Source organism: Helobdella robusta (assembly GCF_000326865.2).
Source record: "Helobdella robusta unplaced genomic scaffold HELROscaffold_105, whole genome shotgun sequence".
In the NCBI taxonomy this organism is placed as follows: Eukaryota; Metazoa; Annelida; class Clitellata; order Rhynchobdellida; family Glossiphoniidae; genus Helobdella; species Helobdella robusta.
This window is the reverse complement of record NW_008703595.1, coordinates 148,993-163,912: the sequence shown is the minus strand read 5'-3', so window position 1 is coordinate 163,912 and position 14,920 is coordinate 148,993. Positions and strand designations below refer to the sequence as shown.

The 14,920-nt window shown below is 30.9% G+C and overlaps 4 protein-coding genes across 4 annotated transcripts in view; 3 read left to right on the top strand and 1 right to left on the bottom strand.

Annotated features, from left to right (window-relative positions):
• The window catches only part of HELRODRAFT_142808 (hypothetical protein), a gene marked incomplete at both ends in the record, with an annotated part of 4,660 nt that extends 1,929 nt beyond the window's left edge, over positions 1-2,731 (top strand). The window contains 3 exons of the mRNA XM_009012392.1: positions 1,537-1,641; positions 1,915-2,035; positions 2,623-2,731. Coding sequence (XP_009010640.1) covers positions 1,537-1,641; positions 1,915-2,035; positions 2,623-2,731 — 335 coding nt within the window. The remainder of the gene's footprint in view (positions 1-1,536; positions 1,642-1,914; positions 2,036-2,622) is intronic.
• A 167-nt stretch (positions 2,732-2,898) lies between these two features.
• HELRODRAFT_183361 (hypothetical protein) lies at positions 2,899-3,771 on the top strand (the record flags this gene model as incomplete). Its single annotated transcript, XM_009012391.1, has 4 exons — positions 2,899-2,960; positions 3,062-3,172; positions 3,265-3,314; positions 3,584-3,771. The coding sequence occupies 4 exons, from the start codon at positions 2,899-2,901 to the stop codon at positions 3,769-3,771; spliced, it is 411 nt and encodes a 136-aa protein (XP_009010639.1).
• Positions 3,772-6,375: 2,604 nt separating this feature from the next.
• On the top strand, positions 6,376-11,881 carry HELRODRAFT_104724 (hypothetical protein). Its single transcript, XM_009012390.1, has 8 exons — positions 6,376-6,506; positions 7,879-8,131; positions 9,031-9,140; positions 9,309-9,434; positions 9,620-9,724; positions 10,014-10,085; positions 10,333-10,485; positions 10,634-11,881. Exons 1-8 carry the CDS (start codon positions 6,432-6,434, stop codon positions 10,772-10,774), a joined length of 1,035 nt encoding a protein of 344 aa, XP_009010638.1. The 5' UTR covers positions 6,376-6,431; the 3' UTR covers positions 10,775-11,881.
• Positions 11,882-12,274: 393 nt separating this feature from the next.
• HELRODRAFT_183359 (hypothetical protein) lies at positions 12,275-14,394 on the bottom strand (the record flags this gene model as incomplete). The annotated part of the gene is made up of 5 exons (XM_009012389.1): positions 12,275-12,340; positions 12,602-12,661; positions 12,868-13,020; positions 13,538-13,663; positions 14,362-14,394. The coding sequence occupies 5 exons, from the start codon at positions 14,392-14,394 to the stop codon at positions 12,275-12,277; spliced, it is 438 nt and encodes a 145-aa protein (XP_009010637.1).
• Between the last annotated feature and the right edge of the window lie 526 nt (positions 14,395-14,920).

The following is a 14,920-nucleotide window of genomic DNA, read 5'->3' as shown; positions in this document are numbered from 1 at the left end:
ACCATTAATCGGTTTTATTGTCATAATTGTATTTTTTATCACTCGCTTTGAGCATAAAACTTTATGTTCAGCCAAATCTTTATAATCATCGGGCAAATTATACCACGCTAATTTATTTTCTGACAAAGCCGTCAATTCGAAATTATCGTTTCTTTTTATAATATAAAAAAATAACTTATCTGAAGACATCTTCTCTTTCTTTCTTTCTTTCTCTTCTTTTTTTTTTTTTTTTTTTGGAATATAACTTGTAATTGATTTGTAAGATTGTTTCTAAATAAAACCTGATTTATTAATCTGTAAAACAGTTTATTCAAACAAATTAAATGTCATATAATCAAATAATATAAAATAATACAGAGATATAAATTAAAGAAAACATACCTGTAAAACAGTAATCAATTACAGGCTTATTCATACGAAACTCATAAATCAAATAAATTATAAAATATGTCAATCACGTGGTGCAGCACATTTATCGCAGCACATTTATCGAAGCACATTTATCGAAACCCAAACAAAGATCAAACATATAACAAAGATATTGAATATCATAGATATGAAATAAATACATAAATGTGGTTACATTTACATACATTTAATTCGCAACTCAAAACCATGTCATTTTTATCAAACAGTAATTAAGAATTGGTAGAGTAAATTTATTTTTCAGGAATAATGAAATAAAAGTATTTATAGTCCATTAGAACAAGTTTTAAAAAATCAAATGTATCGTAATGTAATGTGATTTAATGTGATGCAGTGTAATGTAATGTGATATAATGCAATATAATGTGTTTTAATGATGCTTAGGTAATGCAGGGGTTTCGAAATTGCAAAAAAAAATGGCAAATCTTAACCTTTTACGTGTCCAAAGCCAGATTTTTATATCAATTCTCTGTGAAAAAAATACAAAATTAAATGTTGAGAATTGTAAGTCGTGGTTAAATTCAGTGGTTATAAAATAAATTTTGGATAAAGATAAAAATAAAAAATGAACTTGGGACCATAGCACCAAATCTATCTACTCTGTCTATTTCATACGTCTCTGCGTGCCTCAAATTAAGTAATTTAGTAGTAATTAAATGTTCATAATATAAAATGTGCATATACGTAGTATAGGAAAAGGATTATGCTAATGAAATGCCCCTGCATTACCTAAGCATCATTACAACACATTACATCACATTACATCACATTACATTACATTACAACACATCACATGACATTAAATTACAATACATTACATTATATTACATTTCATTATCACAAATGAAATAAAATTAATAACAACAACAATAATAACAACAACAATTATAGCAATGATGATACGTTATAATATTTGTGTGAATGTCACCGAACATTTGTGGGACCAATTTTGTAGCCGCAAGTTTTTCAACTTTATGAGACAATAAGGTTAATGCAGGGCTGTGTATGACTCATAAATTATTTTTATTATCATTCTTCTTATTATTATTATCATTGTTGTTGTTGTTATTATTACCATTTTAGATATATTCAATGAAGACGTATGTAAAGCGGAGAATGATTCATGGTGCGCCGATCAGTCTATCTGCTTTATGAAAGATAAGATCTGCGATAACATCAGGCAATGCCCGGATAATTCAGATGAAAGACACTGCTGTCAGACAGATATTTCATTTTATTTTTTTGAATTTTTCTTCATTTAGGTATTTATAAAACTGCCGTTTTGGTAAGTTATGTCTCAAAATGAAAAAGAAAATTTATAACGAGTCTTATGTCAAAATGAAAATTTAAAAGGAGTCAATTAAAATGATGATTCGATGAATCTGTTTTAAAAGTTTAAAAAAAGTAAAGGTTACAAAAAAGAAATTCAGTAAAAAAATTTACTTTTAAAAAGTTAAAATAAAATGAAAACTAAATGTTCACCAAAAGCCTGCCTGCCCTTCCAATACAAGTGCGCGATGAGTGGTGAGTGCATACATTGGAGCTGGCTCTGCGATGGCATCAACGACTGTCGACAGGCCGATGACGAAGACAAGTCCAGATGCAGTCAGTCACGTTTCACATGGAGATGAAGTTTTATTTGTTAACTGTTTTCTTCTTCAGCTAAGAACTTCAAAACTTTAACTATAAAATAAACAAATAAACAAGGACGCCGATATATTTAGATGGTATTGAATATTCTATAATTGGATTTTTTTTTATTTAAACAACGAGAAAAAAATTGGACGCATTTTTTTTTCTATACTCGACGTCTTAGTTAGAATTTGGGCGGTGAGATAGCCCAATAGCTAAGTAAGGGGACTAGTTGAGAGTTGCAGTGACTGGCTAAATACCTATTTGTTGTGCTTAGATTCATGTGTGAGTTGTTGCTACTGCTGATAAATACAACGAGAAAGTTGTATTACCTACCATTACCTACCATATTTACAATTTCGAAGTCAGCTTAAAACTTATTTATTTGCACAATGAACGTCCGTCGTATTTGTCTATGATTCAGTAGCACTTTTGAGTTTCAACAATTAAAAAGCGCTGCAAATAAATTTCCGTAATAATAATAATATCCTTTGATGAAATAACAATTGAAACGTAGTCGGGTGTCATGGAATTTTTAAATATTTTCATTTCAGACCTATGCAGACCGGATCAGTTCCAATGTAAGAAGTGGAAGTGCATAAGAAAGGAATCACAATGCAATGGAGTCTCAGAATGTTCAGACGCTTCCGATGAACAAAATTGCAGTGAATTTTTTATCTTAAACTATATTTTCCAGAAGAGTTGTATAAATAAATTTGAAATATTTCTTTTTAGTAACATTTGTATAATGTATACTTGGCCACTTGCAAACTCTTAGTGTATGTGGAGGGTGGGTCAGGTTTGTTGAGCAGCATTTACAACAGACAGCCTGGTTACATCATGTGTTCAGATGGCTGGACGGAGGAACATAGCACCGGCGTCTGTAGGCACATGGGATACAGGTCTAACTAATTATTTTCATTTTATTATATTTGTCATCATTTTATATTTATTGTTTGAAAATTTGTGTTTATTAATTCAAATTATTTTAAAAAACATGAAGTGGAAGCAACAATACAAAAATCATAAGCAAGTTTGGAGTTGAATACGCACTGCGGATTACTGATGAGGTGAAGTCTGGCGCAAGTCTTTTCATGTCCAACTTCAAACCAACGTACGTTTTTTACATTTCCTTCATGTCACACAACTGATATTTTATTTTTCATCGTATCAACTCTTAATTTCTTTCCTCTTGTCGTAATTTAGGTCTAACTGCACAAGTGGTCAGTACATTGCAGTGAGTTGTGATCATGAAGGTTAGATAAGATGTGTGATGCAGTAATATTCTGTTGAGCAAACACGCACACACACGCGCGCGCACAAAGATACGCACATGAAAACATCACATACAACTGCACAGACATCATAGAAAATATTAAATTTTTATAAATATTTAAATACATGATTTCGACCTAAAAAAAACATACATCAAAAACAACCTGTTAACTTTTTAAATAATACTAAGATGAGAAATTGGTTCAAATAAAATTTAAAAATAGTCGATAAAACACAAACGCCCATACAGCTTGCGGCAAGAGAGACGGTTCTTACGACTTGAAAGATTCTTACATAAAGAACGGAAAGATAGCGAAGTTATCAGGCTGGCCGTGGCACGCCCAAGTGTACGCCATTGATGATGACATAGAAGGACGTTGTGGTGGCAGCATCGTCAGTGACCGGTGGATTTTGACGGCTGCTCACTGCATAAAGTAATTATTTTTTGTTGAAAACTCTCTCCTCATTATTTATTCCTCGGAGGAGTCAGCAACAAACATACTATACTGTGTGTGCGTGTCTGTACGAACAGTATACACGCGAATCAATGCATCACATAGGCTGCTTTTAAAAGGTGAGAATCTCTTTACATACGAGCCCGGTCACTGCAACGTCGGGTTACATCTTTTCTACAGGTTTAGTCTCACAACTGGGCAAGGCCCTTTTTTTCAAAAAAATTTTTATGTTTTAAAATGTGTTAATGTTTTAGTAGAATATGTAATATTTTAGAAAAATAAAATTTGACCTCTTAAAAATAAACAGAATGCCATCCGGACCAGATAGCACGTTAGCATCGAACCGTAGCAAAATTGTAGTTCTGGTCGGCACAAATAAGTTTTACTGAAGTTGAGTGAACCTCTGACTCAACAAGTCAGTCCAACCGATCTGTCTGGCTGACTCCTACACCATGGGAGCTTATGACGTTTGTGTGGTCACTGGACATGGTCAGATTGATCCAAGCATGTTTATATTCTTTCAATGCATTATACATCACAGCCACAAATCATGCATGTTCAAATTGAAAATTTTCAATCATTTGTATCGACAATTTCATTTAAACTAACTTTTTTAATCAGCGTAGCATGTCAAATTTTTATTTAGAAATTTCTAACATTTGCCAATAGCACTTACGTTTCTTTCTTCAGCTCATCCATTTTCGAGCATATTATTGATGGAAGGCAAAATGAACATACTGACCAATGAAGAATGCAATGTTAACTATGATGAACTGGACTTATCCAGGAAAGTCGAGTATGAGGATGCGATTTCTTACGCGAATCAACTTTGCGCTTCCGTAACTCCGCCGTTTAAGGGGACAAACCCCTGCAAGGTAAATTATTTTCTAAATAAAGGTTATATTTTTTTTTCATTACATATAATTGATTTTTTAACTACTAATTAAAAGAGAACAGTCAGATAGGAGTTATGATGATAACTTAGTTAATCTGTTTTTACTATTGAGAACTTTTTCAAGGGTGATTATATTTTATGTTCTCAACAGGTTGGCTCCATCAGATACCAATCAAAAAATTCAATCAAGTTCTTTAATCTTCTTTAATCTTTTATAAGCTAAGGTTGATACGTCCCATTTTTGGCAACTTTCAAAACTTATTTCTGTCTTCGGCGTCCATTAGTCTCGAGGTTTAATTTTTCATTTTAGTTTCTTCTGTGATATAATTTATTCATTTTTTTGCAAGTTTGTTTCCCACTTTCTGCCTTCAGCTAATTTGCCTTCAGCGACTTTCTGTAACACTCCATCGATCTCTTTTTGTCTTTATGCAACAAGCAGTGTAGAAAACACTGTCTATTCATCCATTGCTTTTTTTATAACTAAACTATTTTCCACCTTTCTAAACTCTTCTCAAAGATCTAAATATTTGAACCTGGCCACGATATAGTTCATGTAAAAATAATTGTAAATTTTTCATTTGTTCAAACTCTGCACTTTTTTTCTATATATATTCTAATTACACACACACACACACACACACACACACACACACACACACACACACACACACACACACACACACACACACACACACACACACACACACATATATATATATATATATATATATATAATATATATATATATATATATATATATATATATATATATATATATATATATATATATATATACCTTCATTTCTACAAAAACAGATGGATAGTGGAGGTCCCTTGGTGTGCCGAAACTCTCAATTCTATTGGACGCAGATGGGAATTGTTAGCCTTGGTCTTCCAGCCTCAGACGAAGCATGTGCACTCGGCGTCTTTACCAGAGTTTCCTATTTCTATGAAGATGTTATGAATGCTATTAAATGAAATTTTTTATATTTCAATATTTGCGGATATCGTTTTAGATATACCTACTCTCATTTTATTTTAAAGTAACAAACAGCTATTTTCTAATTTGCTCTTTTCAAAAACAAAATTATTTCAAATGCAAGTTTTTACGTTTAACCGAACAATTTCAAATTTATGTGCGTAGGACCCACAAGAGCCATGTAATGAAAGTTTTATGACTCAAGTCCTTCCGCGGACTGTTCACGTTCAAGTTCTATTATGAAGCACAATTTTTATATTAACTCGGTGACCGAATTGACAATAGTTATAGATATATACAGGTATATATTCTGTACATATGGTAGTGTGTGTATATATATATATATATATATATATATACATATATATGACAGTCTCTAACCTCTCTCTCTCTCTCTCTCTCTATATATATATATATATATATATATATACATACATATATATATATACATATATAATATAATACTAACTAATAACTCTATACATGGTGAATATGATGATGTTGGAGCGCCTTTATTGACAATGAGTATTTTCTGGGGTTGTACACCGAATACAACGTTTATTGAGTATATTTTAATGAATGATTTTAAACATTTTAAAGTGAATCAAATCAAAATTGAAAATGTTTGCATAAATCCATGAATCTAATAATAAAAATATTTATAATAATGTTTAAGATTTCTATGGTTGGATTTCTGAACAGGACACCGCTCACGTACAAGTCTGTTCTGTAGTGCTCATAATTTCGCGAAATATCCGCCATTAAAGTCATGTTTTCGTTTGCAAGAAGACAAATTTCCGGGCAGTTTCTGAAGTTAGGCAAAAATTTCAGCTTTTCATCTGCCGTTAGTTTTTTTATTTATTTAGAATGAATGTCGTTTTCAAGGACAAAGGCTGGATGTTTACAAATCATTATAATTAGAATGGAATAGGAAGAAAAAAGAGGACATTTTATTTTGTTTTTTGCATTCGTTTCTTTTTCCTGTTTTCAGGAGCGTCTTTCGTCTTTGTTAGGCTTTTTTAAGCAGATCATTATTTTGTCATAGCTGTTTGTGTTTCTCTTTTTATTCTAAATAAACTTCTAGAAAAAGTGAAGCCTGCACTTATTTTAATCATAAATGAAGTTTGTTTTTTAATCTTTAATCAGGTTAGAAAATGTAAAGCTGGATGTTTGTTTTTTTTATTTACTTTACTTTACAAATGCAAACCTGTTTTATTTAGTTGTTGTTTTAGCCATCTTTAATAAATTTTTATTCTCATCTCAACAAGCTAGTTGACATCTTTACCATACCATACATGATAATATTGTCTACATAATAATAGTCACTTTAAAAAACTAATCTAATTTCTATTTCAATGTAATCTTTGTATTATACAAAATACAATGTATTTTTATTACAAAAGTTATATAATCTTATAATCTATACATATTTAATTTATTTATAATATTAAATTATGGTCCTGGGCATGACATAAAACTGCATTCACGCTGCCTTGCGTGCTTTTGAGCAAAAGGTAAGGCCCACTGCTTATAACTGGTGGTTGTCGTCAGGATGGGTGTCCGGATGTAAAAACTTTTCCCAAATTATTTCTAATGTCCTACCTCGGGAAACTGGGTCTCTGGACACTAAACGAAGATTGATTGATTGATTATAATATTAAATTAAAAAGATTATATAAAAATTATACATAAAAAAGATTTTAGTAGAAAGTGTTGGAGTAATTCTAATTAGTGGTAGAAGTATTGTAATAATTTAATAAGTAGTTGTAGTAATTTTTGAATTTTAAACACTTGTCAAATTATCTGAGTTGAACATAAATTTCTGTACTGTAATATATTTTTTATATAAGTATATTATAGTATTATATTAATATAATTATTATATTATAATATAGTTGATAGGTAGGTATCTTATTTATAATTTTTTGTGCAATATTTTAAAATTGATTTTTTTAATTTGAATCATGACAGTTCTTCAAAGCAATATTTGATTATTAACTTGCCACAACATTGTATTATGTGCTCTTTGATGAATTATATTTAATGGGTTATTAAAATTTCTGACACTTGCATTCTTTCTTATTATCATTTTTATTTGTCAATGTTCTGTTATGACTGATTTATATGGTGGTCTCCAATTTAAAATACAGCTCTTCGGTTTTATTTTTAATTTGTAACTAAGTTGAATTTCTTTGATTTACATTCCATACACGCAGAACAATGCAAAGGTAGCAGTGTTAGGAGCCAGTGGAGGCATTGGACAGCCCTTCTCCCTCCTTTTGAAATTGAACCCCCACATCACTCAACTGGCCCTCTATGATATTGTGCACACACCCGGGGTAGCTGCCGATCTGAGTCACTGCTCGACGAATGCCGTCGTCACTGGTCACATGGGACCGGAGCAGTTGAAGGATGCTCTCACTGGCTGTGATGTTGTCACTATTCCTGCTGGAGTGCCGAGGAAACCTGGTGTGAACATATTTTGCTCTTCCATAATTTTTATTTAATTTTCTTCTATTCAGTTATTTGTTTTTCTATTTTTTTCAATATTCTGTTCTATTGTTTTATTTGACTCTAGAATATGTTTTTTTTTTTAATTTTATTTTTTTCTGAAAATTTTTTTTAAGATTGTGTTTTTTAGAGGATAAATTATATTTAGTGATGAGCAATCATTTTTAATATTGTAAATAAATGCTAATTATAGGAATAAAATCACATAAATTTCTTTCTGTATGTCATAAAACATAAAAATAAAGTTATTTTAGTAAGTAAAACAATTACATTGATTGATTTTAAGTGTTTTGAAGTATTTTTCATTTTGTAGTAATAATAAGATGAAATTATGATGCAGAAGTTAATTATTTTTTTCAGTATGTTTTAAACCATAAAAATTAAGTAATTATACTAAGAGAAACAATTACACCTACTGATTTTAAGTGTTTTTTAAAGTATTTTTTATTTAGTAATAAAAATAAGATGAAATTATGATGAAAAAGTTTAAAATTTTTCTGGAATTCAGAACCTAAAAACGAGAGTTAGCGTCAGATTTTTTGAGGGTCTAGAGTCGGATATTTTTCCTCTGACTTTTATTGCATTGTTTTGCATTGTATTCTGTTGTATTGCATTGTATTGTTTTGTTTGTATTTAATTGTAGCATATTGTACTGTACTGTATTGTATTGTATTTTATTTCATTGTGTTGGATTGTATCACTTTGTGTTGTATAATAATACATTTACAGTACTATACTGCAGTACTATACTACTATACTCCTCTAATAATATTTATATTCACATAGCATTCCAATGCATATTGTAATATATTCTTATAATTAACCTTTAACCTCTGCATACCATCCACGTCACCCAGGTATGACCAGAGATGACCTCTTCAACACAAATGCCTCCATTGTTAGAGACCTGGCCAATGCATGTGCCAAGTACTGCCCCAAGGCTATGATCTGTGTCATTGCTAATCCAGTGAGTATTTTATTTGTTTGCCTCCTCTAATAATATTTATATTCAAATTGTTTCTGTCAGATTTGTTATTGAAACATATTTGTTCCATTGAAAATGTTTTGTTCCATTATTTGGAGCTATCAATATTAGAGATTGAATAAATATGCCACCGACCAACCAACCACGCAGGTCAACTCCACAGTTCCAATCACGTGTGAGGTCTTCAAGGCCCACGGTGTGTTTGACCCAAGAAGAATATTTGGTGTGACCACGCTGGACATTGTCAGGGCCAACACATTCATTGCACAGGCCAAGGTTTATACATGTAGCAAGCATACTGCTTTTGATTTATACATTTTTAAGCATATCATATTTCAAAACATAGCTTTATTTCAATTTCATATACTATTTATACACACACAACAACATTTTGGGCATAGACAATAACCAATACATATACCGATACAATCCAATTTGTAGTAAATAACTTAACTAACCAGGGTTTGGATGTTGCCCACTTCAATTGTCCAGTTGTTGGAGGTCACTCGGGCATCACGATCATCCCTCTCATCTCACAATGCAATCCTCCTGTCAGCTTTCCACAGGTACTTTCCTGCTTGCTTATCTTAAAATGTTGTTTGATGTGTGGTGTGTGTGTGTGTGTGGTGTGTGTGTTTGGTTTGTATTACATCTGCATGAGATGATGACGATTTGTATAAAGTGTTGCTATTTGAAAGATGATGAGGATTTGTGTCCTGTTTTTGTTCTCTTTTTCTCATATTGTGCTCTCTTTTCAAGAGTTTTCAGTTGAGAGATAGTTTATTTATTTATTTATTTATCTATTTATTTATTACTAATGGTGACTGTCAATCACATTCACAAATGCACTTACAGGAGGAGAGAGCAGCCATTACGACGAGAATTCAGAATGCAGGCACTGAAGTTGTCGAGGCCAAAGCAGGCGCTGTGAGTACGACCGGCTTCAATTGAGATCTCGTTAAACTTTCAAATTATAGATTAAAATGTTTGAAATTTATAAAGAAGTAAATAATACCATCATCTAGGCTTTGTTTAGCTCCTAAATTTTTTTCATATTCATCTTCTACACTGTTAATAACTTAATCATATAGTCATCACTTAATCATTCTCATCACCATCTTGTCATTATAATTTGTAACCCTATCATCTGAGCAACACCACCAACAACATCCAGGGATCTGCCACCTTATCAATGGCGTTTGCTGCAGACAAATTTGTGACATCCCTTTTACAAGCTCTGTCAGGTGAGGATGGAGTCGTTGAATGTGCATTCGTTGCGTCCGAAGAAACTGAAGCCAAATATTTCTCTACACCCCTGCTGCTTGGGGTTTGTTTTTTCTGTTGTTTTAATTGCAATTATTATTATTATCTTATCTATTATTTTTGTTATTCTCTCTTTTAAAAATTTTTACAGTTTAACTTCAATTTTTTCATTTGTCCCTAGTTAATTAAACATTATTTATTTAATTGAACAGAAAAATGGCGTCGAAAAAAACCTGGGCCTGGGCAAGTTGAGCGAATTTGAGATAGGTCTGGTAAAGAATGCCATACCCGAACTTCAGAAGAACATCAAGAAGGGGGAGGAGTTTCTATTGAAGAATCCCGTTCAGAATTAAATGCTAATTGGTCAGCTAATTTATTAAGGCTGCTGATTGGTCTGTCCACGTTGTGTAGTAACTATTTAAAAAAAGAACAATGATGCTGGTTGGTCGTAACCATTCTGCTGTTAGCTAGTTTATAAAAATTGTGAATATAGGTCATCATTGTAATTGTTGATGTTGTTGATCTCGATCAGGTGATCCAATGATTAATTTGTCAGTGTAACATCCTTTCGTATGCACTGCTATTGAATTTTATTCTACTTCAAATTACAAATTATGTCATTACATGAGTGTTGGTGCTTGCCAAACAATTTTGTTGTATATATATATATATATATATATTAATATATATGGATATATATATATATATATAATTATGTAAAGCTGTATTCAGCTCGTTAAGGCTGTGTTCAGCTTGTTTATACATTTCTTTCCAGTGTTGTAGCATCTATTGTATCCCACATAACTCACAATCCACAGATTATTCATTATAAAAATATCTGTAGAAACACCTTGGCAATTCATCTGTTGTACTAAACTAACTGGGCATAACTAACACTGTAACGTCACATTTACTGATAAGCACTGTGTATGGGTACCCGCAATCATCACAAGCATTGATATGTATATATGCATATATCTAGGCTTTTGTAACTTTCCATTCACTCTCTATGTAGTAGCCGTAGTTTGAGAGTTCATTTACAGGTATATTAATGTCATATTATTTGTACTTTATGACAAATTTTGTAGTTATTCAAATGTATTTGGTAGAAAATTGTTAGTAGATTGTTGTTTGTTATTCATATTTATAACTTCATCTGTTTTTCAGCAAAATTGTCCTCCAGTTTTAGGAGAATTTTTGTTTATCATCTCGTTGGCTTGTAGCTTTCAAAAGTTTTCCATGTGAAATAAAACCGTTGTTATTGATAATTACAGCCAATGTTGATCATACTCATTATGTTTTTGAATTAGGTCAAATTATTTTTAGTTGAACCCTGAAAAATTTTCCATTTTTGTTTTATTTTGAATTTGTTTTGATCTGAAAAGCACATGAAAATTGTGCTTGTATGAAAAAAGCTTTAATAGTATGTATTGTGGTGAAGAAACAATCAAGCAAATGTTCTTCAGACTCTGGAGTTTATATCAACTGTTCAAAATATCTTCTCTGGTGCTTTTCTCAGCTAAAAATAAAATTAAAAATCTGACAGATCCTATTTAGTTCTTCCACGCAAGTTCAAAATTTATGCTTAAATCAGAATTAAGAATAGGTCTTAGTAAAACGCTTACAAAATAATCTTTCTTGCATTATTTAATTTGCAGGCCTTTTATAACACGACAAATATGTTTTCTTATTCAAGGATTTTTAAAATTATGAAGTGCATTTTGATAATGTAATCACAATCCGAATTGATGAATATGATAACAAGTGGATAACAAATCCGATGAACAACGCTAGCAAGAAAACAAATTACGCGATGCTATAAAAATATTGACGATGTAAAAAGTTTGAAACTATCAAGATGTGATCTTTTCTTGCAGTTCTGGTGGTGTGTACAACAGTCTACATCGCTCTTTGAATATCTGCGAGTAAATTATGCATGATTGATTAGGCTAATGAATTATTGAAAAGGAGGCAGTCTTGAAGCAATCCTGAATTAACCACATCATTAATGGATGATGGTTTCTGAATTGTGAATTGAGTGCACTGCAATGACATTTTTCATTTATAACCGTTAGAAAATGAATCATAAACTTTACATTTAAGATTGATGATAGGAGTGTTTGTATGACACCGTAGAAACTTTATAAACGTTTCAAACAGCGACATTTAAAAACATTAACCTTCAAACTTTGATCTTGAATGATCTCCTCGATGTTTAGCTCCTGCTGCATCTGCCTTAACTAGAGTGCAAAAATTAGAGTCAAAATTAAGTAGTCAACTGGGTTGTCACAACAAACAAAATGAAGGTTGTATTTAAATACAATGTTGAGGGTATATGTGTCAGAAATTAAACATTAAAAGTTTAAAGGAACAGCTAAAATTGCTTCTAAGCAAGAATCTTAATAGTTACAACTGCAGTAACAAACTATAAGAAGTTTAAACTAACCAATTTTTGTTCCTTCCTTAAAACAGGCAAAATTTTTGAATCAATGTCACCTCCGTTTTTTGATTTGAGGTTTTGCAGGTGGTGAACTTTGGAGGAAACGTCCTTAACACATGATTTGATCAACTGATCCCGACTTCTGTGAGCTTCTAATAGCTAAAAACATGAAGTAGAGAAAGTGAGAAAATGCCACTAGCTATAGAATAATGCTGACAAAAAAGACCTTAAATTTGAGAAATTCAATAACAAACTTTTGGACAGAAATCATGTAAAATTGTAAATTCAAAGAGAGTGGTTAAGATGACATTAATCATTATTGATGATTAATCTGTTATTGATCTTTTCGACTTTCTGAACAATTTGAACTTAATGTATTGTGAGAGAATTGAAACAGAAACATTTTGGGAATTAAAATTTTATTAATTTAAGACTATAATTTAATAGTTGATTTAATTTTATGATAAAACTGCTGATTTTCGTAAATGAAATAACTAGAAAATAATTTAGTAGATTTTCTCTGAAATTAGAACATTGTTTTGACTTATCACAAACCTATAATAATACAACAGTGATTTTGAATAAAAAAAAATGTTATATTGGCACGAAGGAAAATATGTCATGGAAGCACATCATTAAATGAATAAAAGTGAAATAACATAAATGTGAAAAAGACTTCATTGTAAAATTCTTTGCAGGCATTTTTGGGATCGACTTTGTTCTGGAAGGAATCTGTAACAAGTGAGCAGTTGAGTTTGCTCACTACCCGGTCATCAATTAGCCTAAGATTTTTTAATGTTTCCTGCAATTTGAATACATATTTATTTCATATCAATACTGTTTGGTCAAGTTTAAGACTTAAAATTCTTTAGTTCTACCTAAACTTTAAGTGGTACTAAAGAATTTTAGGTCAAGAATAAAATGAATTTAAAAGAAAAATAAAAAAAGGGATTTTATTTTATATTTCAGATACTACAATTTGTTTCTCAGAGTGTTTAGTTTCGGTCTGACCAAGTCAGCACACCATAAATGAAAAACATTTGATTACCATATTTGTCTGCTGAAATTTCCAATAAATATAAAACAGAGATTATTCATTCATCATTGACATTTGTTGGAGTTATTTAAAATTAAAACTATTGGTATTTGTCTCCTACAACTACTAATAACTATGCCAGATTATTATTATTATACGATATATATTAATAGCTAAATACACAGCATTTAAATAATTTAATAATTATAACTATTTGTCAAAATCAGGTGTGGCAATGCTGTAAGTGTAAGTAATGCAGTAATGGGTAATCAATGCAATGGTAAGCAGTGTTAAAGTTGAATTTGAGTGAAAAGTAAACTCATATGAATTAAATCAAAAAAGTTAAATGTAGAGAAAAAAAAATTATTTTTAAAACAGACGAAACAGTAAAAATCAATGAAACAAAGAATAAAATGAGATTCACTTGCTTGAAACAGAGCAAAGTCTTCGCAATTTTTCAAAACCGGCCCCATGTCACTTTTATTGGAGGCTGCCATTTCAATGAATAAAAAGTCTTGTCTGATTTATACGTTTTAAAAGTTCTTTGGTATAATTTTTGGTTTATTCTTCACCAAATATATTGATTTCAAACTATCAAAAATATTATGTAGGGATATTAATTAATTTAAATGTTATAAAAGTAATGCTGCCAAACCTTTATACACTTTTAATTTTATATATACGTTAGATTATTCGTAATAAATAGTATATAGGCTTAGGCATATAATTAGAATAAATATAACGGCCTTCGCTCATTTTTGACGGTCGAACAAGGAGCTTACTTCCGGAGGGAAATTGGAGGGTGATTTTTTATCGCCCAAGTCAAAAGTTACGATCGCATATTTACTAATTTCGGAATAATGCTTTTATTTAAAATTTCAAAATGTTTTAAAAGCTGATACTAGATGCTGTTTTAGGATAGATATTGCTGTATGACGGTTAAGTATCTTTTTGCATTTTAAATAAAAAAAATTTTTTGTGAACCACCGACAATACTAAGCGACGACTAATTAGTAATTAAAT